Source organism: Monodon monoceros, unplaced genomic scaffold (genome assembly GCF_005190385.1).
Source record: "Monodon monoceros isolate NGI ecotype Baffin Bay Population unplaced genomic scaffold, NGI_Narwhal_1 Super_Scaffold_4, whole genome shotgun sequence".
NCBI classification, from domain to species: domain Eukaryota; kingdom Metazoa; phylum Chordata; class Mammalia; order Artiodactyla; family Monodontidae; genus Monodon; species Monodon monoceros.
Window position 1 is genome coordinate 60,119,011 of NW_021703781.1, and position 27,023 is coordinate 60,146,033.

The 27,023-nt window shown below is 40.2% G+C and overlaps 1 protein-coding gene across 12 annotated transcripts in view; it reads right to left on the reverse strand.

The window, feature by feature from the left end:
- The window catches only part of SORCS1 (sortilin related VPS10 domain containing receptor 1), a 560,723-nt gene that overhangs the window by 70,013 nt on the left and 463,687 nt on the right, over positions 1-27,023 (reverse strand). For all 12 annotated transcript variants that reach the window (XM_029244670.1, XM_029244678.1, XM_029244671.1 and 9 more), the window contains one exon: positions 11,752-11,923. In XM_029244670.1, coding sequence (XP_029100503.1) covers positions 11,752-11,923 — 172 coding nt within the window. The remainder of the gene's footprint in view (positions 1-11,751; positions 11,924-27,023) is intronic.

Below are 27,023 nucleotides of genomic sequence, written 5' to 3' on the forward strand. Positions count from 1 at the left end.
AGCACAGGCTCCAGATGCGCAGGCTCAGCAGCCATGGCTCACAGGCCCAGCCGCTCCACGGCATTTGGGATCTTCCCAGGCTGGGGCACGAACCCGTGTCCCCTGCGTCAGCAGGCGGACTCTCAACCACTGCACCACCAGGGAAGCCCTGTTTTGGGTTTCTTATTGTAGGTCTTCTCCTTCTCTTGTGTTTCCTGCCTAGGAAGTTCCTTCAGCATTTTTTGTAAAGCTGGTTTGGTGGTGCTGAATTCTCTTAGCTTTTGCTTGTCTGTAAAGGTTTTAGTTACTCCATCGAATCTGAACGAGATCCTTGCTGGGTAGAGTAATCTTGTTTGTAGGTTTTTCCCTTTCATCACTTTCAATATATCCTGCCACTCCGTTCTGGCTTGCAGAGTGTCTGCTGAAAGATCAGCTGTTAACTTTATGGGGATTTCCTTGTATGTTATTTGTTTTTTTCCCCTTGCTGCTTTTAATATTTTTTCTTTGTATTTAATTTTTGATAGTTTGATCAATATGTGTCTTGGCGTGTTTCTTCTTGGATTTATCCTGTATGGGACTCTCTGTGCTTCCTGAACTTGATTGACTATTCCCTGTCCCATATTAGGGAAGTTTTCAACTATAATGTCTTCAACTATTTTCTCATTCCCTTTCTTTTTCTCTTCTTCTTCTGGGACTCCTATAATTCGAATGTTGGTGCGTTTAATGTTGTCCCAGAGGTCTCTGAGGCTGTCCTCAATTCTTTTCATTGTTTTCTCTTTATCCTGCTCTGTGGTAGTTATTTGCACGATTTTATCTTCCAGGTCACTTATCCATTCGTCTGCCTCAGTTATTCTGCTATTGATTCCTTCTAGACAATTTTTAATTTCATTTATTGTGTTGTTCATCACTGTTTGTTTACTCTTTAGTTCTTCTAGGTTCTTTTTAAACGTTTCTTGTATTTTCTCCATTCCATTTCCAAGACTTTGGATCATCTTTACTATCATTACTCTGAATTCTTTTTCAGGTAGACTGCCTATTTCCTCTTCATTTGTTTGGTCTGGTGGGTTTTTACCTTGCTCCTTCATCTGCTGTGTTTCTCTGTCTTCTCATTTTGCTTAACTTATTGTTTTTGGGGTCTCCTTTTCCCAGCCTGCATTTTTGTAGTTCCTGTTGTTTTTGGTGTCTGTCCCCAGTGGATAAGGTTGGTTCAGTGGGTTGTGTAGGCTTCCTGGTGGAGGGGATTGGTGCCTGTGTTCTGGTGGATGAGGCTGGATCTTGTCTTTCTGGTGGGCAGGACCACATCTGGTGGTGTGTTTTGGGGTGTCTGTGAACTTAGTATGATTTTAGACAGCCTCTCTGCTAATGGATGGGGTTGTGTTCCTGTCTTGCTAGTTGTTTGGCATAGGATGTCCAGCACTGTAGCTTGCTGGTCATTGAGTGGAGCTGGGTCTTAGTGTTGAGATAGAGATCTTTGGGAGAACTTTCACCGTTTGATATTACATGGAACCGGGAGGTCTCTGGTGGACTAATGTCCTGAACTCAGCTCTCCCACCTCAGAGGCACAGACCTGACACCTGGCCTGAGCACCGAGACCCTGTCAGTCACACGGCCAGGTATATGGGGAGTTTCTTGCCTTTTGGGAAGTCTGAGGTCTTCTGCCAAGATTCAGTAGGTGTTCTGTAGGAGTTGTTCCACAGGTAGATGTATTTCTGATGTATTTGTGGGGAGGAAGGTAATCTCCATGTCTTACTCCTCCACCATCTTGAAGGTCTCTCCCTCATTGAATCTTCATCCCTAAAAGACTCAGACCTAAAAGACTGTTAAAATTTGCCTAGAGTCACAAGATTAGTTTGAACCAAGCTCTTCTTAACTCCACGTTCATCACTACTACCTCTTGTTCAGAAGACACTCAAAGTATTCCATGTGCTCATTCCCAGATGGATGCTGAAGAATGGATTGACTGATATGTAAAAACAGAGAGCGTTTGTAAGCCTCAGTAACTAAAACCCGTTAGAGGAACACCAGCACAGATCAAATTCTTCATTAAATAGTGATGTGAGAGCAGCCCGGTGTAATACTCCACACTCTAGAAAACACCATGGAAGCTACAAAGCGCATTTATGAAGACCTCTGATGATATGAGTGTTTGACAAAGAGTGAGATGGCTGTAAACAGGAATCCACTGCTGACACTATGTTGGAACTGCCATTTTATAGTGGCCAACCGAGTCCTTGCAGCACAGGACAACACCAGTCTATGATAAAAGGCAGTTGCACATGCCCCATCTTCTGCTCCTAGCTCTCCTAGCATCACTTCCAAGAGGTACTACTATTGCTGAATGCTGAGGCTGCCACAGCAGATCAGCTGGGAGTGTTTCCTGGCTGTCTGGTTTGAAGCATTCCCTATGTGCTTCTATTCAGTTTCAAAACTGTGCTCTGGACATAATCCCAACATATGTAGATATCGGCACAGTTGCAAAATATAGACTCAACCTCCTTCCCTTGCCTATTCGGAGATGCTTTTCAATAGCACAGGCATCTCTCCAGATATGCAGACCTCGGGCTTCTCTGGGAGCAAAGGCAACAGTAAACTTGGATGCTTTGACCTGAAGGGAGAACATTCACAACAGTAAGGAGGGTAGTCCATGGGTTTTTATGATTTCACCAGAAAACTCAGGTCTGACAAGGCCAGTGATGCCAGGAAGACCAGGCTATGGACCCACCAAATAATTTGACTGGATGCATATTTCGCCTTCGCTCTGATGAAATACAGATGGCTTGACCCTTCTTTGAGGACTATGATGCTTGGAACTTGCCTAACTAAATATCCAAATACTTCTGGATCTAATGCTCAGACCAAGAATTTCCTATTAGAACATCACAAAATGGTTTAATCCTTCACTTACAAATAAGCTGTAGCACCATGTGTTTAAATGAACAGCAAATTTCCAAATTTCATTTTTATATCTTCTGTACTTGTCTGGCTTAGCATGGAACAGAACACCATGAGTCAGGAGGAACACTTGGCTTGTGTAAGTAGACAAATGACCATAAGCAAAGGCCTCCTTACTTCATCTGGACGTTGTGGTACCGAGAGGTCAGAACCTTGATCCATTGTGCTTTCAAAACCCTTTTTAGGTGGTAAAGGGCGTTGCTATACTGTTGCCGCTATATGGTGTCTTCAGGAATCACCCCAGCAGCCTTTGGCAGGAAAACTATGGGGCTGCCCAATGACGTAAATTGTATAAATGTTTTTGAATGACTTTAAAAAAAATCACTCTAAAAGTAAACATTCAGGTATGTCATAAGAACAAGTTACATTTTGAAAGAAAGAATAGTAGGAAGATTCCTTTAGGAATAAACCTACAATGAGTTTCTCCTATTACTAAAATATGTAATAGAAAGATGTTGACCTTATTAGAAGAAAGAAAAACAAAGAGAGAAAAGCCACGATGAATTCTTCGAGAAAACTGTAGAACATGCGTAAAACTTGGAAGAAGAAAATTCAAATTGCTTGTAATCGTACCACCCAGAGATCACATTGCTACACTGGTGAATACCATATTAACCAATAATAATGTGCGTGCGCGTGCGCACGCGTGCACACAGGCACACACAATAACAACGGCAATACTGAAATTATTACACTGTTTTATGCTCTGCTGTCAACATTTTAAATAGCTTTCAGAATTTTTATACCCAGCATCACTTGGTGGACTTCATTGAGTCATGAGATCCTGTCTATGAAATGGACATTTGATTTCTTGCCATGGATGTCACTTCATCACTATTCCAAGTTATTAAGTTGTTAGGAGATGTAAGTGACTTTACAGAGACCTACAGAAATCCACATGTCTATATGTGGAAGAGGTGCCCTAAAGAAGGCAGGTGGTGGCCTGAGAGTTAGAAGACCTGGCTGAATGCTGCCTGAAGTGCATTTTACAATCGGACCTCAGTTTCTCTAGCTATAAAGACGGGTAGATGATGATGATCCTAGTCGTCCTTTCTAGGCCAGGTAAACTGTCATTTTCATAATTCTATTATTCTTGTAATTGGCATCATTGGACATCCACACATATTCCAACATTCCTCCAGGCTGCTGAAACAATCTCCGCTCTTTGGCGAAGATGCAGAACTTATCCAAGTACTGTTGTCATGTGATGGAGGCTTCCCATTGCACGTGACAGGTGGGTTACACAGCGGTATGAGCTGGTAAGACAGAGAGCCATGGAATAATGAGTGGCAAAGTGCAAAGCTAGAAACCTGAGGAAGTTACACACTTGGGCAAGAACTGTGTGGTTTGGTGAAGCCCTGATTCAAGGGGTGGTGGACACCAGTGTTGGAGGGCCTGAAGCAGATAGGTTGAAAGATTGAAAATGCAAACTGAAGACCATTTCATGACTCCTGCCCTTGGGATATGTACTGTACTGGATGTCTCACTAACAAGCCAAGTATCTCTCTTTGTTGTCAAGGCAGACTGAAGTTCTTTGCAAACGTCTATTCTCTGAAACCCTAAAGAATAGAAATACACCAACGCCTGTGGACCAGTATTGAGAAGAGAGAACAGTAGAGCCTTAGAGAGAGCTGCTAACCTGAATACAACCTGAACTTCAGGCATCAGCCCTCTTAAAGACAACCTACATTGCCTGCCTCATTTCCTTCTTTCCTTTTTAATCCGGAGCAACAAGGGGGAAGAAATGAAGGGCTCAATTACCTTGCTAGAGTCAAAGAGAATAAAGCTGAACAGAGTAAGGAATAATATATGCATGAGAAAGGCTCTTAAATCTCCATGGCTCACTGAAATCAGCTCCCATTCCTTTGTGTGGAAGAATAAAACAGCTGAACCTTCTGAGTTGGATCTGGGCTGGAAAGTGACACCTGCCTGGACTTAACACTTCCTGCTAACTCTTTATGCCAACTCTTTCTGCAGATGAAAAAGTAGATCAGATTCCTTTATTAGTTCAACAGATAAGTGTCTCGCAGACACAAAAAAATTATCAAAAGTCAACTTCTCTATCATCCGATGGCTGGCAGCATCCTGCAGTATTTATGAAGTGCTATTACATTGTGGTTACTTTTATGTGGCTATAAGTCTTTCAATGTATGTGAAATTACAGCTCATTGAAATCCATTTAATGAGGACACAGCCTTCACGTTTCAGAGTTAAATCTCACAGAAGAAGTTATAATCATAAATTTTCCTTATTAAGTTCCAGTCTTTGTATGTAAATTGAAGTATTAAAACAATGACATATGGATCAAAGTTTTTAATTTTAGTCCCTTGCCTCAGATTTAATTTAAAAGTCTTAAATTATGCAGCGAATTGCATCTCTTTATTCTTACAGCTATTTAAAACAGATTTAATTATTTCCCATAACATGCAGACACTACTTCTGCCTAGCAGTCCTCTCAAATGAATGCCTTCCAAATCAGTTTTGTTGAGTTCTTAAGACTGACTAGGCCCTTTGCCATCCATCCTGTGCCTTCAGGTTCTCGCATTGGATTTCTCTAGAAAGCCGAGTTATCACATTGAAAGTCTATAGACTCACTAGGTGCTCATTAGTGGTTCAGAGGACATCCATCTTAAGCAAATCTTCAGACAGAGATGCTACCTCTCATTGCTGGGGTCTCACTGCAAAACACCATCGATTGGCTTCCTAAAATTCAGGTGTCGTAAAATGTAAAATGTTCGGCTTCTTAAACACAACTTCATGGATTCCTCCTCTCCCTTCTTGGTTGGTTCCTGGATCAATGTTCTTTGTCCTTAAGAAAATAGTGATGCATAAATGCATAGTGTGAGTGTGAGTGTGTGTGTGCATGTGTGTGTGTTCTTGGATCTGCCATAATGAGTGAGTCTGGGATGGAAGCAAGACTGGCTCCTTTGCCTTGTTGCTTCTAATGAAGATTCTTTTATTATGGTAAATTTGGAGAGAATCCTCAAAGCAGTAGGGATGGGGTTCCCGACACGGGAGCTTTTCATCAACTTCAATAGAATTATGCGGTTCTCTGAGTAACCAAGCTGTAGGATTTTGAAGGACTTGTGTTATGATGTCATTGTGTCACCTAGATGTGGGGGTGGGCTCACATGCTATTTACAAAAAGGGATTCCATTTCCTGCATTTGTCAAATCTGCAAAATTTTGGCTCACGCACATCCTATCGTACATGGAGTTACAAGTTGGCATCAGTGTACTTAGCCTTTGATTATCTTCAGTCGATAAGAAGTTCTCTTCTTTGCTCTGGTTTTAGCAAGGTTTTCATTGATATTCTTATGTCAGAATTAGGACATGCACTAGAACAGAATAAAGGAAGGGATTTGGATTTCAGATGAAGACTTTAACATGTTTGGGATGTTATTCAAATTTTAAGAGCCTTTTTCCTTTTAAGTTTAGACTTTATCTCTACACTCCTTGGGGAAGCCTATCCAAATCCACACACATTTATTGGAGTTCCTATCACTATTGTAGGCATGGTAAGCAGAGATGCTAGAGCTGCAACCAGGCAGGATATGATTTCTATCTTAATAATATTGATCATTTATTGAGAGATGCCAAAAAAGGATGACTGCTATTATAGATCAGTAACATAGACATCTATAATAATCTAATGTAGATCATTATTATAATTTAATTAAATTAATTTTCTTTTTGTTTTGAATGAATACAAAATATTTAGTATTTTCCATTTTGTGTGTTTAGATTTTTACTTAAAACTTGATACAGCAGAGGTCCTAGTTAACCCAAAAACATGTAGTTCCACAAGCTGAAATATGTCTACTCATAAATGAAAAGTGCATGACATAAAATTGGAACTCAGTAAAATATTTGTTGAAGAACAAATAAACACACATATCTAACTAGTTGGTGGAACGGTTCAGTCCTCAGGTCTCTAATGCTTTAGTTGATACGCATAGGAGATGGAGCCTACATGGAGGGGTTTGTATGTAAATAACTGGGGACAAAGAAAGGCGGGGGGGTTGCATCAGTCCCCAGTCCAACCTAGCCTCGCAGACAGAAGATAAGTCTAGAGGAGAAACTTGAACGAGGAATAAACCATGAGACACAGGAGCATGATCCTTGGTGCCCAAATGATAAAATGTTACACTGGCTTGGAGAGTCTTCTGCCCACATCTCATTAATCACACTACGGTGTCATATCAAAATGTAGCAGGGACTTCTTGGTCCCTTTGGCACCTGGAGGACTTGCTGCTTTAGGGGAATCAGAAGCATGGTATTAATATCCCTATAGTTATAAAGAACTGGCACTAGGTATGGGGGTAAATCAGATACTCTATTCAAAGTAAATTCAGGAGCAACAAATTCAAATGAGAAGTGAACTCATAGAAATTTTAAGGAGGATGTAGAGAACCCATGTATTACCAGTGGCACATGTCAGGAGTTTTTGTTTGTTTGGGTTTTAAATTTAATTTAGCAATATTATAACCTAATTCATAACCTAAGACTCAGGAGAAGTTTGGTATACATGGATGTTAAAGTCCTTGAGTACTGCGTTCATATCCTATGTTTTCCAACATTCTTTAGAGTGGATAAAACAGCACTAGATACACTGACTGTAACCATTCAATAAATTGCAAAGAGGAGGATTTGGCCTCTCTCTTTGCTGAAATGGTTTTCAACAAGCTGATCTCAAGCCATGAATATTCTCAGAAAATCCAGGAGGAAACTCTTGATTTACATGTTGACGAGTGTCTAAGAATACAGCAGCAGCCACAGCGCCAACTGGTTTGGGCGTAGGTAATTTTGCCTGTTCTTTCTACCCCTTGATCTTTGTTACTCCTGCCAAGCGTCTCTAGAGAGCCTTAGGAAATACATGAAGTTCTTTGCCAGAAAATGGTTGTTTCCGCCATAGAGAAGCAGTAGAAAGGCAGGAGAACATAGATCCTGGATTTGACTCCTGGCTCCATGACTTAGTAGCTGTGTGATCTTAGGTGAGTTACTCTGCCTTTCTGTGCTTCGGCTGTGCCATCTATAAAATGATAATGATAATATCAATACTTACTCGCATAGGGCTGCAGTGGGATCTAAATGAGACAATCCATGAAAGACTCATAGACTGGACCATAGTTAGTGCTCAGTCAATGTTGGACATCTGAACCATTATCGTGTCAAGTTTCAGTGCTCCTCAGCTTCTCTGAGACACTCTGTTGTCCTGTATTCTGCACTGTTTATCACACACCTCAGCCATGCCTACGTATATAATCCAGAGATTAATAGAGAAACTGAGGTTGTTTCTGTAAGGCGAGCTTGTGACTCATTAGCACAGGATCTCACAATCAAATGTGGGGTCTCCAGGGCCTCTTGACATGGGGACAGTCCTTAGGGCTTGGTGCTTTGTACTAGGAGGCAAGAGCATCAAGGGGCCAATTCTGACAGGTGCAGGCAGCAGACTCATCCCTGCTGCTGTAGCTTTGCCCATTCGAGTGGAATGAACTCACTCGTTATTTTTTTCCCCCTTTTTGTGCCCAGAAGGCATGAATTTACACAATTTAGAACCAGATTCCCCAATCTGTTCCCACATCACCCAGCCAAGTTTGAGACGCCTGATCATCTTGGTTACATGGAAAGCAACACTGAACAGATGAGAGCCTGGCCTCTGTCCCTGGAGGCTGTACAGAGGTTGGAGTTGACCAGGCCTGATTTCTTGTTTCAGATCTTGCTCTACTGTATTCTTCAAAATGAAATAAAAATCTAAATTCTGAATCCTGCTCCAGCATTGACATCTGCTGCTTCAAAAGATGTTGCTCTTCTGAGTATCATAATGAGGTTCCTTATGTCTCTGGAAAAGGTACCTTCACCTTCATCATAGGATATAGGATTGGCCTGGAAAATGAATCCCTGCCTAACAGTTTTCTTTTTCCTTATTGTTTAATGACCTAAATACTAAGTGTTTTATTTGAATTTCTAAAGTGATTTTTAAGTAAGCTTTTTGTGGAATATAGTACGCATAAAAATATGCATATCGTTAAATACACAACTTGAATTTTACAAAGTGAATGTATTTATTAATCACCAAGAAATTGAAAATTGCTAATACCACCAAAATGCTCCCTTCCGCTTCCCCTTCAAAGGTGATAATTATTCTCATTTCTATCACCATCAATCAGTTTTGCCTATTTTTTGCAGATTAACTAAGTAGGCTCACATAATATGCATTTTTTTCAGTCTGATTTCTTTAGCTCAATATTAGCTGTGAGATTCATTCACATTTCTGTGTGTAGCAGTAGCTTGCTGCTTTTCATCGTTGTATGGTATTCCATTTTATATGTGTACTGGCATTTCTTCATGCTGATGTTGATCAACATCAGTAATTATATCTTTATTTTCTATAACTTCCAAATGCTTACTGCCTCCTATTGATGACTGCTGTGGGGTGAAATTTTATATCTTATCCCATATTCATAAACATATTAATCATATCTCAGGCAACTGTTCTTTCCTCTGTTGCTTTCTTCCTGTTCTTGGTCCTGTTTCTTGATATATCTGTAATTATTTAAACACCCCAACTTTTATATGCAGAAAACAAGGAAGGCCTCTGATATATGTTATTTTCCTAAAGAGGATTTGTTATAGCTTCTGACAGACATTTAAAATGGGGGGAAATCACTCTAACCCTTCAAATGTCAGTTGTGATCTCAGGGTGTAGAGAGTCTGGTCTAATTCTGTTTTGTCCTTCCTCCTAGCATAGAGCTTTCCAGGAGTCTCCAGAACCTAGTCTTGGATCGTTCACCAGGGCTTTCCTCTTGATAGTCCCCAACCTCAAATTTTTTATCTCCCCCAAATGTAATACTTCTAAAACCTATGTTTGACTTCACATCCTCTTAACTGACTACTTTCTATTTTGTCTGTATCCCTCAGATATTGTCAAATAACTCAAGGGAACAAAAGACACAGAATATTCTATGACTTCTCTAGGCTTTCCTTCTCTCTGTGTTTTGACATCATCAGTCCCAGCTGACTTGGTAACCCTGAAAACCAACCTCTATCTTCCCAGGCTTGTAGGTCCACCAACAGATGTTAGCCAACACTTTCCACCTCACCTTCTGAAAGGTGAGAATCTGAAAATCTGACCTCTTATGCAATATGATGTATGAATTGGCAAGGTTCTTGAGGGGAATACAGCATAAAATGTTAGATTCATCACAATGAATTTCCCATCTCTCAAGAAAAGAACTGTAGCTTCTCAAATCCTCTTTCTCCTTCTTTGTGTATGTCTGCCTCTCTCTTTCCCACTCTCTCTCTCACTCTTGCTCTAAGTAATACATATATATCTGGTTTGCAGCAAGCTAGTCTGTCATAGCCTCAGGCAGAAGTCCCCATAGATTTATTTCTGTGAAATGCAAGCAACTCCAATTGGTCTAAATTGGCCCATCTCTTTCTAGTTCCAACTGAAGAACTTTGGGGAACATTAGTATTTAGAAAACTGAGTATGGTTAAAAGGCACTTATTAAGGGGACAGCAGAAAAGAGTATTAGGTTAGAGTAGTGGTTTTCTAAGTGGTCCTTGAACTAAAAGCAACAGCATCATCAGAGCCAGGGTTGCAAACTCATTTAGTTCACAGTTTTTTCTACAGGACTTAAAATACTAAGTATTTGGAGTAAACCTGACAATGTAATCCTAACTGCTTCATCTTTTCCCCTTCAAGTCACACTCTAGAACCTCTCAGACTGGTCTATCCCTCTTGATGTTGCCCTTGTTTCCTTCTTTTTTTTTTTTTTTCTTGAAGCATGATACATAACCTACCACCTTGTTAGAAATGCATACTCCTGGGTCCTACCTCAACCTACTGCATCAGAATCTTTGGCGATGGAGCCCAGGAAAGTGTTTTAACATGCCCACCAGGTAATTCCTACGCATATTAAAGGCTGAGAGCCACTGGGCTATCAGAAGAGGATGAGGTAAGTCAATGTTGTATATCTTCATCCTGGTGTCATTATGAACTTTTAAAATCCCATTGTATGCACAAGGCCTAGCACAGTGTTGGCCATATTTTAGGTACTCAGAAAACATGGTTGAAGGTAGCACATCTGATTTAATAATTGAGATAATTTTATTAAAGTGTTTACCCCTTAGAGATCATCTTCCTCATTTACAAGATGGCAAACACACCTGTGTACATTCTAAAATACATAACATAAATGTCATCTTATCCTACCATCTAAATACTCATAAATTTCAGACAATCATAATTTGGCAAATAATAATTGATGCTTATAATATCCCTGAGGTGTTATTAAAAAATAAACCTATTAATTGTCAAAGAAATTATACTCAATTATGTTAGATTGGCCTTGATGCTATATGTATGACCAGCATGTTGCCTTTAGAAAGAAAAGCCAAGACTTCAGGTTAAGACAAGAAGACAGCATTAGCAGCTTTTAGGTTAGTTCAGTATGTATGTGTGTTAAGTTATTATAGGAATATCATTGATGTATTCTGAGAAAACATTTTACTAAAAGTGCCAACACGGCAAGGTTAAATCCAAAGAGAATCCCTAGCAAGTGAGAGATTCAGTGAGAGAAGAACAACTTACAATGAAATAAAAATAATTGAAGAAATGTGTCAGAGAAAGTGAAATGATAACAACAACGTAAACCAAGGAACTAAAAGTAGAATAAAAATTTTAAACAAAATTTAAAATTAAAAAAAAATATATATATATGTAAACCAAGACAAAAAGACATGTAAAGGGAGCCATGACTCCTTAGGAAAAATCACTGGCTCTAGAAGGTAGAGGGGAGACAGGCCTCAGTCCTACCTCTTCCAGCTGCACCACGAGAGTAACATTGTGCCCTTGTTCCGCTGTCAGCTTTCCATCAGCGGTGACGATCCGGAGCCCCCGCGGGGCCTTCCCTGGGCACTTCTGTGGTTTGGCCGTGTACTGTTCTCTCACCCCATCAGTGCAGTTATTGGAAACCACCTTTCTATAACTAAATGGAAAAAAAGAAGGTCAAATTGTAATCCAGCTCAGGATAATTTGGATCACTCCCAACTTTTAAAATAAATTTTTATTTATTTATTTTTGGCTGTGTCGGGTCTTCGTTTCTGTGCGAGGGCTTTCTCTAGTTGCGGCGAGCGGGGGCCACTCTTCATTGTGGTGCGCGGGCCTCTCACTGTCGTGGCCTCTCCTGTTGCAGAGCACAGGCTCCAGACGCGCAGGCTCAGCAGTTGTGGCTCACGGGCCCAGGTGCTCCGTGGCATGTGGGATCTTCCCAGACCAGGGTTCAAACCTGTGTCCTCTGCATTGGCAGGCAGATTCTCAACCACCGCACCACCAGGGAAGCCCCACTCCCAACTTTTGAAGCTGATCCTTCTGCTTAGCCTTGAGGGCTATCAATAACTACCTTTCCTGTTGCTCTGAAGATTACAGTTTATTCATAGAAAGTACCCAACAGAGAGCCAAATCATCATACGAACACACTGTATCTATTATTAACATTTTAATTTACTGCTTTTATTTATTTAGTTAATCGATGAATCAAATCAATTCACTTTGGAGCTGTGGGAAATGCATAGCAGCAGTAGAAGACATGGTCCTTCCTTGCCCTCAATAAATTTATAATCTAGCTGAAAAGATATACATGGATAATCTAGGAGATACTTCAAAGGCTATATAATTAAGGGTTAGAATGAGTAATAGATAGTGCAAAGGAATGTGTAGTTCGGAGAAAGAATAGATTCTTACGCATTATATGCCTCAACATTAGATACCATACAAGATGCTGTACTAATGGTACAGTGCAGAAAGTTGGCTAAATTTGATAGTTTTTAGTCAATATCTCATGAGGAGTTATACTGTCTGAACAGTTGAAACCTCACATTAAGGAGACTTCAGTCTACAGATAAGTAAATCCTTCCAACTCTTTTGCTTTTTTCTTCTTGTTTTAGCTTTAATAAGAAAAAAAAAGAAAAAGAATTATCCTACAAATTTATCCTATACAATTGATCAGATGCATAGTAAATTAGAATCTGTGGGTTTTAAATAATTAACCTTTAAGAGTTCTGAGGTTCAGTGTTATCTATTCATCATCTTTTTTTGTGTGGAGTCCACAGCAACAGCTTTGTGTATTCATATATTTGATTTCTCAAGTCTACCTGCTTGAAGTTATTGGTAGAGCTCAAAATGGAAGCAATCAAAGTCCAAGGTCTTTCCATTCTTCTAGACCAGGAGTTGACAAGACTTTTTACATAAAGTGCCAGGGAGTAAATGTTTCAGCTTTGTAGGTTACATAGTTTTTATCACAAGTACTTAGCTCTTTGGTTGTAACACAAAAGTGGACATAGTGCACGAAAGAATGATTGCATCTGGATTCTAATAAAACTTTATTTACAAAATCTGGTAGTGTGCAGGCCTGCAGACTATTATTTTCCAACCCCTTCAAATCTAGCCAAAGTCCTTTCTCTGTCCCTAAATCTCAAGAATGACTACCTAAAAGCAAGGTTGAGAAAATAAAATTAAATACTGTCTGGGAAAGTGCTTTGAACACTGTGGATCACTGCAAGGCCAGTTATTAATATTAAGCTCACCTCACAGGGCAGTTCTAAGGATGAAATGGATTAATGTACACAGAACACTTAAAACGCCCCTGACAATTAGCAAGTGCTTATGAAATGCTGTCAATTATTTTTATTTAACATCATTGTTTATCCTACCGGTTCACAACCTTCATGGATTCCACTTTCTTTAGGACAAGTCAAAAATCCTCTGATCTTGCGAAAGAAGCCTTTGTTTTACTTTTCTGGACTCTTTCTTCCCAACTAGCTCATTCTGCCAAAATTCTCTTTTCCACCCTCTTGAAAGTACTTCCTTTCTTTTGTTCTTTCTGCTTCCATGTCCTCCTGTATGCCTTATCAGCTGCCTAAAACTTACCCACACTTTATTTTATTTTTTGAATTTTATTTTTTTATACAGCAGGTTCTTATTAGTTATCCATTTTACATATATTAGTGTATATATGTCAATCTCAATCTCCCAATTCATCACACCACTACTCACCCCCCCCTGCTGCTTTCCCCCTTGGTGTCCATACGTTTGCTCTCTACATCTGTGTCTCAATTTCTGCCCTGAAAACCGGTTCATCTGTACCATTTTTCTAGGTTCCACATACATGCATTAATGTACGATATTTGTTTTTCTCTTTCTGACTTACTTCACTCTGTATGACAGTCTCTAGATTCATCCACGTCTCTACAAATGACACAGTTTCGTTCCTTTTTATGGCTGAGTAATATTCCATTGTATATATGTACCACATCTTCTTTATCCATTCGTCCTTCAGTTGGCATTTAGGTTGCTTCCATGACCTGGCTATTGTAAATAGTGCTGCAATGAACATTGGGGTGCATGTGTCTTTTTGAATTATGGTTTTCTCTGGGTATATGCCCAGTAGTGGGATTGCTGGGTCATATGGTAATTCAATTTTTAGTTTAGTTTTTTTTTTTTTTGGTACACGGGTCTCTCACTGTTGTGGCCTCTCCCGTTGCGGAGCACAGGCTAGGGACGCGCAGGCTCAGCAGCCATGGGTCACAGGCCTAGCCACTCCACGGCATGTGGGATCTTCCCAGACAGGGACACGAACCCGCGTCCCCTGCATCGGCAGGCGGACTCTCAACCACTGCACCACCAGGGAAGCCCCAATTTTTAGTTTTTTAAAGAACCTCCATACTGTTCTCCATAGTGGCTGTATCAATTTACATTCCCACCAACAGTGCAAGAGGGTTCCCTTTCCCCCACACCCTCTCCAGCATTTGTTGTTTGTAGATTTTCTGATGATGGCCATTCTAACTGGTGTGAGGTGATACCTCATTGTAGTTTTGATTTGCATTTCTCTAATAATTAGTGATGTTGAGCAGCTTTTCATGTGCTTCTTGGTCATCTGTATGTCTTCTTTGGAGAAATGTCTGTTTAGGTCTTCTGCCCATTTTTGGATTGGGTTGCTTGTTTTTTTTAATATTGAGCTGAATGAGCTGTTTATATACTTGGGAGATTAATCCTTTGTCTGCTGATTCATTTGCAAATATTTTCTCCCATTCTGAGGGTTGTCTTTTCATCTTGTTTATGGTTTCCTTTGCTGTGCAAAAGCTTTTAAGTTTCATTAGGTCCTATTTGTTTATTTTTGTTCTCATTTCCATTACTCTAGGAGGTGGGTCAAAAAGATCTTGCTGTGATTTATGTCAAAGAGTGTTCTTCCTATGTTTTCCTCTAAGAGTTTTATAGTGTCCGGCCTTACATTTAGGTCTCTAATCCATTTTGGGTTTATTTTTGTGTATGGTGTTAGGGAGTGTTCTAATTTCATTCTTTTACATGTAGCTATCCAGTTTTCCCAGCACCACTTATTGAAGAGACTGTCTTTTCTCCATTGTATACCCTTGCCTCCTTTGTCATAGACTAGTTGACCATAGGTGCGTGGGTTTATCTCTGGGCTTTCTATCATGTTCCATTGAGCTATATTTGTTTTTATGCCAGTACCATACTGTCTTGATTACTGTAGCTTTGTAGTATAGTCTGAAGTCAGGGAGTCTGATTCTTCCAGCTCTATTTTTTTCCCTCTAGACTGCTTTGGCTATTCGGTGCCTTCTGTGTCTCCATACAAATTGTGAAGTTTTTTTGTTCTAGTTCTGTAAAAAATGCCATTGATAATTTGATAGGGATTGCAATGAATCTGTAGACTGCTTTGGGTAGTATAGTCATTTTCACAGTATTGATTCTTCCAATCCAAGAACATGGTATATCTCTCCATCTGTTGGTATCATCTTTAATTTCTTTTATCAGAGTCGTATAGTTTTCTGCATACAGGTCTTTTGTCTCCCTAGGTAGGTTTATTCTTAGGTATTTTATTCTTTTGGTTACAATGGTAAATGGGAGTGTTTCCTTAATTTTTCTTTCAGATTTTTCATCATTAGTGTATAGAAATGCAAGAGACTTCTGTGCAATAATTTTGTATCCTGCAACTTTACCAAATTCATTGATTAGCTCTAGAAGTCTTCTGGTGGCATCTTTAGGATTCTCTATGTATAGTATCATGTCATCTGCAAACAGTGACAGGTTTACTTCTTCTTTTACAATTTGTATTTTTTTATTTCTTTTTCTTCTCTGATTACCATGGCTAGAACTTCCAGAACTACGTTGAATAATAGTGGTGAGAGTGGACATCCTTGTCTTGTTGCTGATCTTAGAGGAAATGCTTTCAGTTTTTCACCATTGAGAATGATGTTTGCTGTGGGTTTGTCATGTATGGCCTTTATTATGTTGAGGTAGGTTCCCTCTATGCCCATTTTCTGGAGAGTTTGTATCATAAGTGGGTGTTGAATTTTGTTGAAAGCTTTTTCTGCATCTATTGAGATGATCATATGGTTTTTATTCTTCAGTTTGTTAATATGGTGTATCACATTGATTGATTTGCGTATATTGAAGAATCCTTGCATCCCTGGGATAAATCTCACTTGATCATGCGGTATGATCCTTTTAACGTGTTGTTGGATTCTGTTTGCTAGCATTTTGTTGAGGATTTTTGCAACTATGTTCATCAGTGATATTGGTCTGTAGTTTTCTTTCTTTGTGACATCTTTGTCTGGCTTTGGTATCAGGGTGATGGTGGCCTCGTAGAATGAGTCTGGGGGTGTTCCTCCCTCTGCTATATTTTGGAAGAGTTTGAGAAGGAGAGGTGTTAATTCTTCTCTAAATGTTTGAGAGAATTCGCCTGTGAAGCCCTCTGGTCCTGGGCTTTTTTTTGCTGGAAGATTTTTAATTGTCTCAATTTCAGTGCCTGCGATTGGTCTGTTTATATTTTCTATTTCTTCCTAGTTCAGTCTCGGAAGGTTGCGCTTTTCTAAGAATTTGTCCATTTCTTCCAGGGTGCCCATTTTATTGGCATATAGTTGCTTGCAGTAATCTCTCATGATCCTTTGTATTTCTGCAGTGTCAGTTGTTACTTCTCCTTTTTCATTTCTAATTCTATTGATTTGAGTCTTCTCCCTTTTTTTCTTGATGAGTCTGGCTAATGGTTTATCTACCTTGTTTATCTTCTCAAAGAACTAGCTTTTAGTTTTATTGATCTTTGCTATTGTTTTCTTTGTTTCTAGTTCATTTATTTCTGCTCTGATCTTTATGATTTCTTTCCTTCTGCTAATTTTGGGTTTTGTTTGTTCTTCTTTCTCTAGTTTTTTAGGTGTAAGGTTAGATTGTTTATTTGAGATTTTTCTTGTTTCTTGAGGTAGGCTTGTATTGCTATAAACTTCCCTCTTAGAGCTGCTTTTGCTGCATCTCATAGGTTTTGGATCATGGTGTTTTCATTGTCATTTGTCTCTAGGGATTTTTTGTTTTCCTCTCTGATTTCTTCAGTGATCTCTTGGCTATTTAGTAATGTATAGTTTAGCCTCCATGTGTCTGTGTTTTTTACGTTTTTTTCCCTGTAACCGATTTCTAATCTCATAGCGTTGTAGTCAGAAGAGATGCCTGATATGATTTCAATTTTCTTAAATTTACTTAGGCTTGATTTGTGACCCAAGATGTGATCTATCCTGGAGAATGTTCCATGTGCACTTGAGAAGAAAGTGTAATCTGTTGTTTTTTGGATGGAATGTCCTATAAATATCAATTAAATCTATCTGGTCTATTGCGTTATTTAAAGCTTGTGTTTCCTTATTAATTTTCTGTTTGGATCATCTGTCCATTGGTGTAAGTGAGGTGTTAAAGTTCCCCACTATTATTGTGTTACTGTCGATTTCCTCTTTTATAGGTGTTAGCAGTTGCCTTATGTATTGAGGTGCTCCAACGTTGGGTGCATATATATTTAGAATTGTTATATCATCTTGGACTGATCCCTTGATCATTATGTAGTGTCCTTCCTTGTCTTTTGCAACATTCTTTATCTTAAAGTCTATTTTATCTGATATGAGTATCACTCCTCCAGCTTTCTTTTGATTTCCATTTGCATGGAATATCTTTCTCTATCCCCTCACTTTCAGTCTGTATGTGTCCATAGGTCTGAAGTGGGTCTGTTGTAGGCAGCATACATATGGGGTTTTTTTTTTTTGTATCCATTCAGCGAGCCTGTGTCTTTTGGTTGGAGCATTTAATCCATTCACGTTTAAGATAATTATTGATATGTATGTCCCTATTATCATTTTCTTAAGTGTTTTGGATTTGTTTTTTAGGTCCTGTTCTTCTCTTGTGTTTCCTACTTAGAGAAGTTCCTTTAGCATTTGTTGTAGAGCTGGTTTGGTGGTGCTGAATTCTCTTTGCTTTTGCTTGTCTGTAACGGTTTTCTCTATTGAATCTGAATGAGATCCTTGCCAGGTAGAGTAATCGTTGTTGTAGGTTCTTCCCTTTCATCACTTTAAATATGTTATGCCACTCCCTTCTGGCTTGTAGAGTTTCTGCTGAGAAATCAGCTGTTAACCTTATGGGAGTTCCCTTGTATGTTATTTGTCATTTTTCCCTTGCTGCTTTCAATAATTTTTCTTTGTCTTTAATTTTTTCCAATTTGATTACTAAGTGTCTTGGTGTGTTTTCCTTGGGTTTATCCTGTATGGGACTCTGTGCATTTCCTGGACTTGGGTGGCTATTTCCTTTCCCGTGTTAGGGAAGTTTTCGACTATAATCTTTTCAAATATTTTTTCAGGCCCTTTCTCTCTCTCTTCTCCTTCTGGGACCCCCTATAATGTGAATGCTGTTGCCTTTAACGTTGTCCCAGAGGTCTCCTAGGCTGTCTTCATTTCTTTTCATTCTTTTTTCTTTATTCTGTTCCGCAGCAGCGAATTCCACCATTCTGTCTTCCAGGTCACTTATCCGTTCTTCTGCCTCTGTTATTCTGCCATTGATTCCTTCTAGTGTATTTTTCATTTCAGTTATTGTATTGTTCATCTGTTTGTTTGTTCTTAAATTCTTCTAGGTGTTGTTAAACATTTCTTGCATTTTCTCTGTCTTTGCCTCCATTCTTTTTCTGAGGTCCTGGATCATCTTCAGTATCATTATTCTGAATTCTTTTTCTGGAAGGTTGCCTATCTCCACTTCTTTTAGTTGTTCTTCTGGGGCTTTATCTTGTTCCTTTATCTGGTACATAGCCCTCTGCCTTTTCATCTTGTCTATCTCTCTGTGAATGTGGTTTTTGTTCCACAGGCTGCAGGATTGTAGTTTTTCTTGCTTCTGCTGTCTGTCCTCTGGTGGATGAGGCTATCTAAGATGCTTGAGCAAGTTTCCTGATGGGAGGGACTGGTATTAGGTAGAGCTGGCTGTTGCTCTGGTGGGCAGAGCTCAGTAAAACTTGAATCCACTTGTCTGCTGATGGTTGGGGCTGGGTTCACTCCCTGTTGGTTGTTTGGCCTGAGGCTACCCAACACTGGAGCCTACCTGGGCCCTTTGATGGGGCTAATGGCGGACTCTGGGAGGGCTCAAGCCAAGGCGTACTTCCCAGAACTTCTGCTGTCAGTGCCCTTGTCATCACGGTGAGACACAGCCACCCCCCACCTCTGCAGGAGACCCTCCAACACTAGCAGGTAGGTCTAGTTCACTCTCCTATAGGGTCACTGCTCCTTCCCTTGGGTCCCGATGTGAACACTACTTTGTGTGTGCCCTCCAAGAGTGGAGTCTTTGTTTCCCCCAGTCCTGTCGAAGTCCTGCAATCAAATCCTGCTAGCCTTCAAAGTCTGATTCTCTAGGAATTCCTCCTCCCATTGCCGGACGTGCAGGTTGGGAAGCCTGACGTGGGGCTCAGAACCTTCACTCCAGTGGGTGGATTTCTGTGGTATAAGTGTTCTCCAGTTTGTGAGTCACCCACCCAGCAGTTATGGGATTTGATTTTATTGTGATTGTGCCCCTCCTACCATCTCATTGTGGCTTCTCCTTTGTCTTTGGATGCGGGGTATCTTTTTTGGTGAGTTCCAGTCTCTTCCTTTCAACGATTGGTCAGCAGTTAGTTGTGATTCTGGTGCTCTCACAAGAGGGAGTGAGAGCATGTCCTTCTACTCTGCCATCTTGAACCAATCTCCCTTATCCACACTTTAAGTGGCAGCTTACCTCCTGTCTTTTCCTGACTATGATAGTAAAATCATAAGAAGTTCATATTTAGAGAGTGCTTAATATGTTCTAGTCATTGTACTAAGTTCTTAACATGATTTGCCTTCAGAATATCCCTAATAACGAAGGTATTATTATTCCCAATATACAGATGAAATTAAGATTCATAGAACTTAACTAGTTTTCTCAAGACCACACAGCTAGGACCCTAGATAATTTGTCTCTAGAATATATGTACTCTTTACCACTGCACTCTACTGCCTCTTTAACTGGAGTGAGATATGTCCTCTAAGCTCTTACAGGAATCCTTATGATTTACTTGATAGGAGTCATTTATGCCTTTTATGATTTTCTTCCTGTGTGACTGTGAACTTTAAGCTCCTAGAGAGCATCCTTGTGCCCCAGACATGCAAGGCTGATAATCAGGAGGTTCACACTGGGATGACTGTACGAGTTTAAATGTGGAAATATCTGCCTAACAGTTGGGTCTTACCACTGCCTGAAACCCTTCAAGCATCTCACCCACCAACCCAGCTATGCTGACCCCTATCCTTGGAGTCCCTGCTTCTCCGGGCAATCCAGAAGCAAATGGGTTAATACCTAGAACACCAGGAAACCTCCCAAACCCTGCTCCCGCACTAAGATCCCTACTCATTCTGATAGGTCATTGTCCTATCTGAGCATCTTGAACATCACCCCATCTGGTATTTTGAAAAGTCCATTGTAGATGCTTATGACTGTACGCTGATGTGAAAGAAAATAAGCGCAGATAGGAAAGAAGAAAAATACCGTACAGACACTGGAGAATGGTGACATTCTGTTACCAGCAATGGTAGCAGAAAATGACCAGCAATGTCACACGGTAATTATGGCATCCCAGTGAGTTAAACTCACTGCGTGTATCAGAAACGTGCATCAGAAACTCCCTGCGTGTTTCAGAGGCAAGGCACTATGCAAATTAAAGGCAGCTTATAATTTTTAATCACTTAGCATCCAAGCACACCTGTGACTCTATCTTGGTGAGCAGCTATGAAGGCATGGGCCCACCATCACCAGTGGAATCATCAGCTAGAGAACATTCCTTTTGTTTGTCGCTGTTCTGACCGATCATCGCCACAGGCTTTCCTGAATCCTGCAGCAGCAGGAGTCCTGCTTAAACCCAAAGCACGAATCCATCCCTCTGGGATTCTGCCACAGAGAAGACTGTTGGTAATTTTTTAAAAATGCTCATTAAAAACCATTCTGAAACCATTTTATTTCCTGGATGAAAATGGCATCACATTAGCCCTACCAGACCAGTCCCCGAAATTTAGAAGAAAATTGTGCAGAAATACAGAGTTCATTTGCTCAAGTAAGCACACACCTGCATTACAGAATGGTTCGATTTTCATCCCAGCAGCAATCCCTGGGTCTGAGTTACATAAATGAATAGTACATTTAGTATGTCATTAAATGGGGCTGCTTACCTCTGTAATAACAAGGCAACTTATGATTATGTTGGACCTAAGCTCTGAACATTACTGGGATGCATTTAGTTAGTAAAACATTCTTCAATCTGCCAAGAATAAAAATGCTTTGTAATGGCAAGGGAGTCTTTGTACAATTACTGAAAGGAAACATTCTGCAAATATACCTTTGATATTACCGACCGTTCATCTGTGGATAGTGTCTTGTTACTTCAACAACCCCAGTTTCAGCTTCTCTCTTCCTTCCTTTCTTGATACTCCTCTGTCACCTTTTCCTTTTTACCCCTACCCTCTTTGATCTTCCTTCTGGCTGCCTGCCAGTCTTAAAAAAAAGAGGAAGGCCATAATTTTTCTTTGTCAGAGTAAAACTGGAAAAAACATTGGAAGTCTTCATATCCTGTGATTTTGCTATTCAGCAGTTCTTTTTTTAATTTATGATTTTGAACAGATGTTTATGGTACAGATGTTTGATATAGATGTTTATGACTATTCAGTGTATGCTAAGTTGATAATATAGTCTAGTTTAGTCAATCACAACCCTGTATGTGATGTCAAGACCCTGACCCCAGAAATTATGGTTTACTTGAGAATTCTGGGCATCAGTGTGTTTTGTTTTTAAGTTCCCCTGGTGATTCTAGTGTGCAGCCAGGATTAAAGATCACTGCCCTGGTGGTTCAAACTAGTGTTGTGGAACCAAATAGTCTGAGTTTAAATGCAGGCTCTTACTCATTAGATACACTTGGGCAATTTACTCAGACTCTAATGTTTGGGTTCTCTGCATGTAAAATAGGGATAATTACAGAATCTTTCCCTAAAATTCTTGGCAGGATTAAATGAGATAATGCATTCAAAAGGACTTAGCATCGAATCTGGCATGTTGCAAGATCTTAATAAATGTTAAAATATCAAAAGGTAGTAAAAAGTCAGTATTTAAGGTTTTAAATATTAGCTTGCTCTTATACAGCAAGTTCCCTGAAAATAGAAGCCATGCTCTTACTGCCAAGATTATCTTAAGATCAAATCAGACCACATCAATTCCTTCCTTAAAATCATTCAAAACTGCCTATGGCTTACCCATAAAGGGTAAAGTTCAGGTTTAAAGGAGAGCTCCATGATCTGTCCTCAATGCATTTTTTTTTCAGCTTTAGCTCTTTCCACTTCCTGACATGCTTCCTGAGCTCAGGCCAGGTTGAAGTCTACATGTCTTCTTCTGCCTGTGTTGTTCATTCTGCCTGGGATGGTCTTTACTCCGTCAAGCTTCTATTCATTCATTAAAAATCAGTGTAGAGGGCTTCCCTGGTGGTGCAGTGGTTGAGAGTCTGCCTGCCGATGCAGGGGACACGGGTTCATGCCCTGGTCCGGGAAGATCCCACATGCAGCGGAGTGGCTGGGCCCATGAGCCATGGCCGCTGAGCCTGTGTGTCCGGAGCCTGTGCTCCGCAACAGGAGAGGCTGCAACAGTGAGAGGCCCGCGTACCGCAAAAAACAACAACAATAACAACAAAAAATCAGTGTAGAAATTACGTTTTCTTATGATGTCTCCTCTTTTTTCACAGTAGTTATTACATGTAATGACCAAGAAAGAGCTAGAACTCTAGGTTTTCTTATAGCCAAGGTAGGTCTTGTTGTCACTGAGCTCTGTTGACCCTCATTTGTGCACACGAGAAAAATTTAAATAGTTTAATTTCTTGGCTTGTACTACGTGTCTTTGTTTTCAAGGGAAAACCACCTTGTTACAATGACACTTAACTTGAAACGAGAAATGGGGCAAGTCCTGGGGACAGAGAAGGGAGCTGGTTCTGGGGACAGTGTATGGCTAGCACTTAAAATCTTTCTAGATCCAATGTGCTCATATTTCAACAATAATCCTATGTAGCGGCCATAACCCCAACATTCAGAAAGAATAGGGTTCCATGGCTGACTAAGCAGGTTCTCCAAGTTTCTCTCCTCAAGGCAATAGCTCTCAGGACGTTCCCCTTAAACTAAGTAAGCAAGCCTTGGGATTAGGGGACTCTACTCAGACAGAAGACTAGGTTGAGGGGAGAAAACTTCTCTTGCATTAAGCAGGATGGAAGCACAAGTCATTTAATTTGAACAGTAAATAGAATGTAACTTCATTCTGAATGCCAACTTGATGAAGTGAGACATATGGCCACGTTAAACTAAATGACAGCATCAAAAATCACGAGAATGGCTCATGGAATCCACTGCTAGAGTCAACTAGTTGTACAACAAATTTATAGAAGGAAAATTTCCCTACTTTTAAGCACCTGCAGTCCGGGGAATCCTAATACTGAATCATTTCAAATTGGTCATGAACATGTCAGAACCTGAAGGGATCTCAAAGACCATCCAACAGAATCCCTCTGTTTGCACATAAGAAAAAAAAGAGATGCAGTTTAGAGGGCTTGCCAAGCTCACACAGGGGGCAAGTAGTGGTTACGGGCCTTGGGACTGAGTTTGGAACTCTCCTGCCATAATGCCATACCACGCGGGTGAGGAGTGTTATTGTCAATACCATTGATGTGGGCAAGGACAGCGATGTGAGGAACCAGATCTCCACATACACCTTCTTAATTACAACCCTAATGCCATCCCATAACAATATGGGAAAATGCATCTAAGAAAGATACTCTGAAAAATCAACTTTGTAGCAACAGTTATGGAGCGTTTGCTGTGAGACTGCATGGGTGAGTTCCAAGAAAACAGTTACCTGGGCCCTTGCAGTGCTGGGTCTATAAACAATGCAAGTGATTTCCTTCCTGTGGACTTGAAACACATACACCACTTTTAGGACCAGTTATTCTCTGTGATGCACAGTGACGAATCTTGCTGAATAAATCAGACTGAACAGCAAGATTCCTGTCAGGATCAGAAATGGGATCACTTGGGAAATGGCCACAGCCCCCAAGAGACCCTGGAAATAGCAACCCCAGAGCGCAGTGCCAGGATAACCAAGGTCTAAATGTTTTCATAGCTGATGTAGAAAGGAATATGTTTCTAGAAAGCATTTTTATTTATTTGTTTTTTTAACACCTTTATTAGAGTATAATTGCTTTACAATGGTGTGTTAGTTTCTGCTTTATATAGAAAGCATTTTTAAAACATTCTAAATGTATGTTGACAGTATGGAGATTGCTATTTTGCTATACTTTATGTGTATATATTTTTTCCTGGACCCACTAAGTATTTTTATATAGATACTGAATTAATGCTATTTCAAAATCTTTTTTTTTAACTTCCTGAGTAAATATTCCCATTGAATATTGAGAAACTAACCCTGAGGATCAATAAGAACTGTCACCGTACATTTACATTCTTTCGGGAGGGATTAATGGCTCCTCTAAAGAAACTCCACAGACAAAAATTTCTATACCCACTTTTTTATAAACACATCTAGAAATCTCTCTGGCTTAACAGCAAAAAGAAATCTGTCCCTTGAGAAGATTATCTTGGCTTCTTAGAATAAGCCAGCCCAATGTCTACTTTATTTTATAGCTACAGAATCTTTTACGGTTGGCATGAAACAAGCAACATCCTAGTTAATTTGGCAACTTAAATTTGTATCATGTTCCCTGGATCCAAAACAGCATCAACAAGATTTAACCATATATAAGTACAACTAAACAAGCTTGGGCTTCTGTATGTGCAAACTGAGATATTTATAGTCATCGATGGAGAAACAGAGGAATGAATTTGAGGTTATTTCAGCACTAAATGCCAGAGGATATACAAATGGATACTGATTTCATGTTATTTGAAGAAAAGGGACTCGTTCCCTAATCAGGTACATGTGTTATCTGCCTTGAGTGGTACTGGGGGCCGACGTGTGTTTCGATGTACAGTGGTTATTAATTATGTGACGTTATGAGCCTACACAAGCTATTATTTCAGTTTTACCGATGACCAAACAAGCGCTTAGGTTAAATGTGTCCTAGATCTCAGTACTGTCATGACTATTAAGTATGAAGTAAATGTCTGGACTATAGATACACAATAGAAGGAAGTTTCCCCGCCCTTTTTACCTTCACTCCAGAGGACCCCTTCACTCCAAAAGTCCAGAGGCTGGTGATGGCATCTGCATTTTGTAAAGTGACTACTATGTGCTAGGCGCTATGCTTCATATACAGTATCATATTTAATCAACCTCCAAAAGCAAACAGCAAAATGCTATAGGTTACGAAACTAAATCTCAAAGAAAGAAAGTCACTTGCTAAAGACAAATGGCAGAGATTGGATTAAGACTCTTAATTTGTTTCATTCTAAAATAACTGTTTTTCACCAAACAACACATCCCCCCTTTGAGTTCACTCTGTAACCACAACAGGCTGAGGCCCCATTACCAGCCTCCTTGCTTTCCATGGAATGGCTTGTGGAAGGCATGAAGGAAAGGGTGAAAAGAGGCAGGGAGAACGTGGTTAGAAGCATGCTCACACGCTGTCCTGTGGTGTGGACACTGGAGACTTGAGACCACTGGACCAAGCCCTAAGGACTGGTGGCTACAGACACCTAGAGGAACATTCTGTACCTATTTCAATACTTACTCCAACTCTCTTTGCTAAGAACTGAAAAGACTTTGCTAAGAACTGAAACAAAAACTGCACACCTGTTCACGTCTACACAGTGAAACTGGTAACAATTTTGGTATCTCCTTGAAATAGCATTTCTATTGGGAATAATAATAACCAATGCTAGAATGTTTCCATCACAGTGAAGTGAGTGAACCTGAGAACACTGTTTATATATCCAGGGTAATAAACTAACTGTGAGAGCAACCATAACCATTTACAAAGTGAGGTCTTAAAAAAAAAAAAAGGAAGGTTTACCTACATGCTTTCAAGTAAACTCGCAGAAAGGTGCTACTGGCAGATTTGCTTGTTAAGCTTGATTGAGAAGGGACGATTGTTTAGTAGACCTGTTCAGCTCAAGCTCTGATTGCATGGCTGCAGTCTGTGCCCTGCTGTAAGAGACTGGGTGAGGCAAGTGAGGTGCCTGGTGAGTGAAATCTACGGAGGCAAGAACTCTCAAACCAACTCTGCCCTTGTGATTCCTATGCACTTCATCCCAGCCTGAAGCTAATACAGATTCTGTGCTGACAACCCGAGATGCTCGTGGATGGCTTAAAACAGGCACTGGAGGGACTCAAAACGGGGCCCAATGGCTCCTTAATTCTATAGACTTCCAGGCACAAACGTCGGGGCTTGTCCTTGAGAAAACTACCAGCATGGCCTTTTCACCTGGATCATCTCTTGTTCCTTTGCCTACAATAACCTGCTTCACACCTTCTTAGTTTGGGAAATCCTGCTTGCCCTTCCTCTCAGTGTTTCCTTACAGAATCCATTGGTGTCCGTGTTTTACAGGAGGATGGCAGTTAATATAACTGAATCTCTCATGTGTGGGACTCACAGGCAGTGCGTGGGCAGGAAGCTGGTGTTTCACAACCCTTAATGGGGGAGATATTTAGCAATGCCTGGATACTCAACTCTAAGAAGTAATCAGCTGACCGGGTGGAATTTGCTTTAGGAGCTATCCGAAAGACCTTCAATT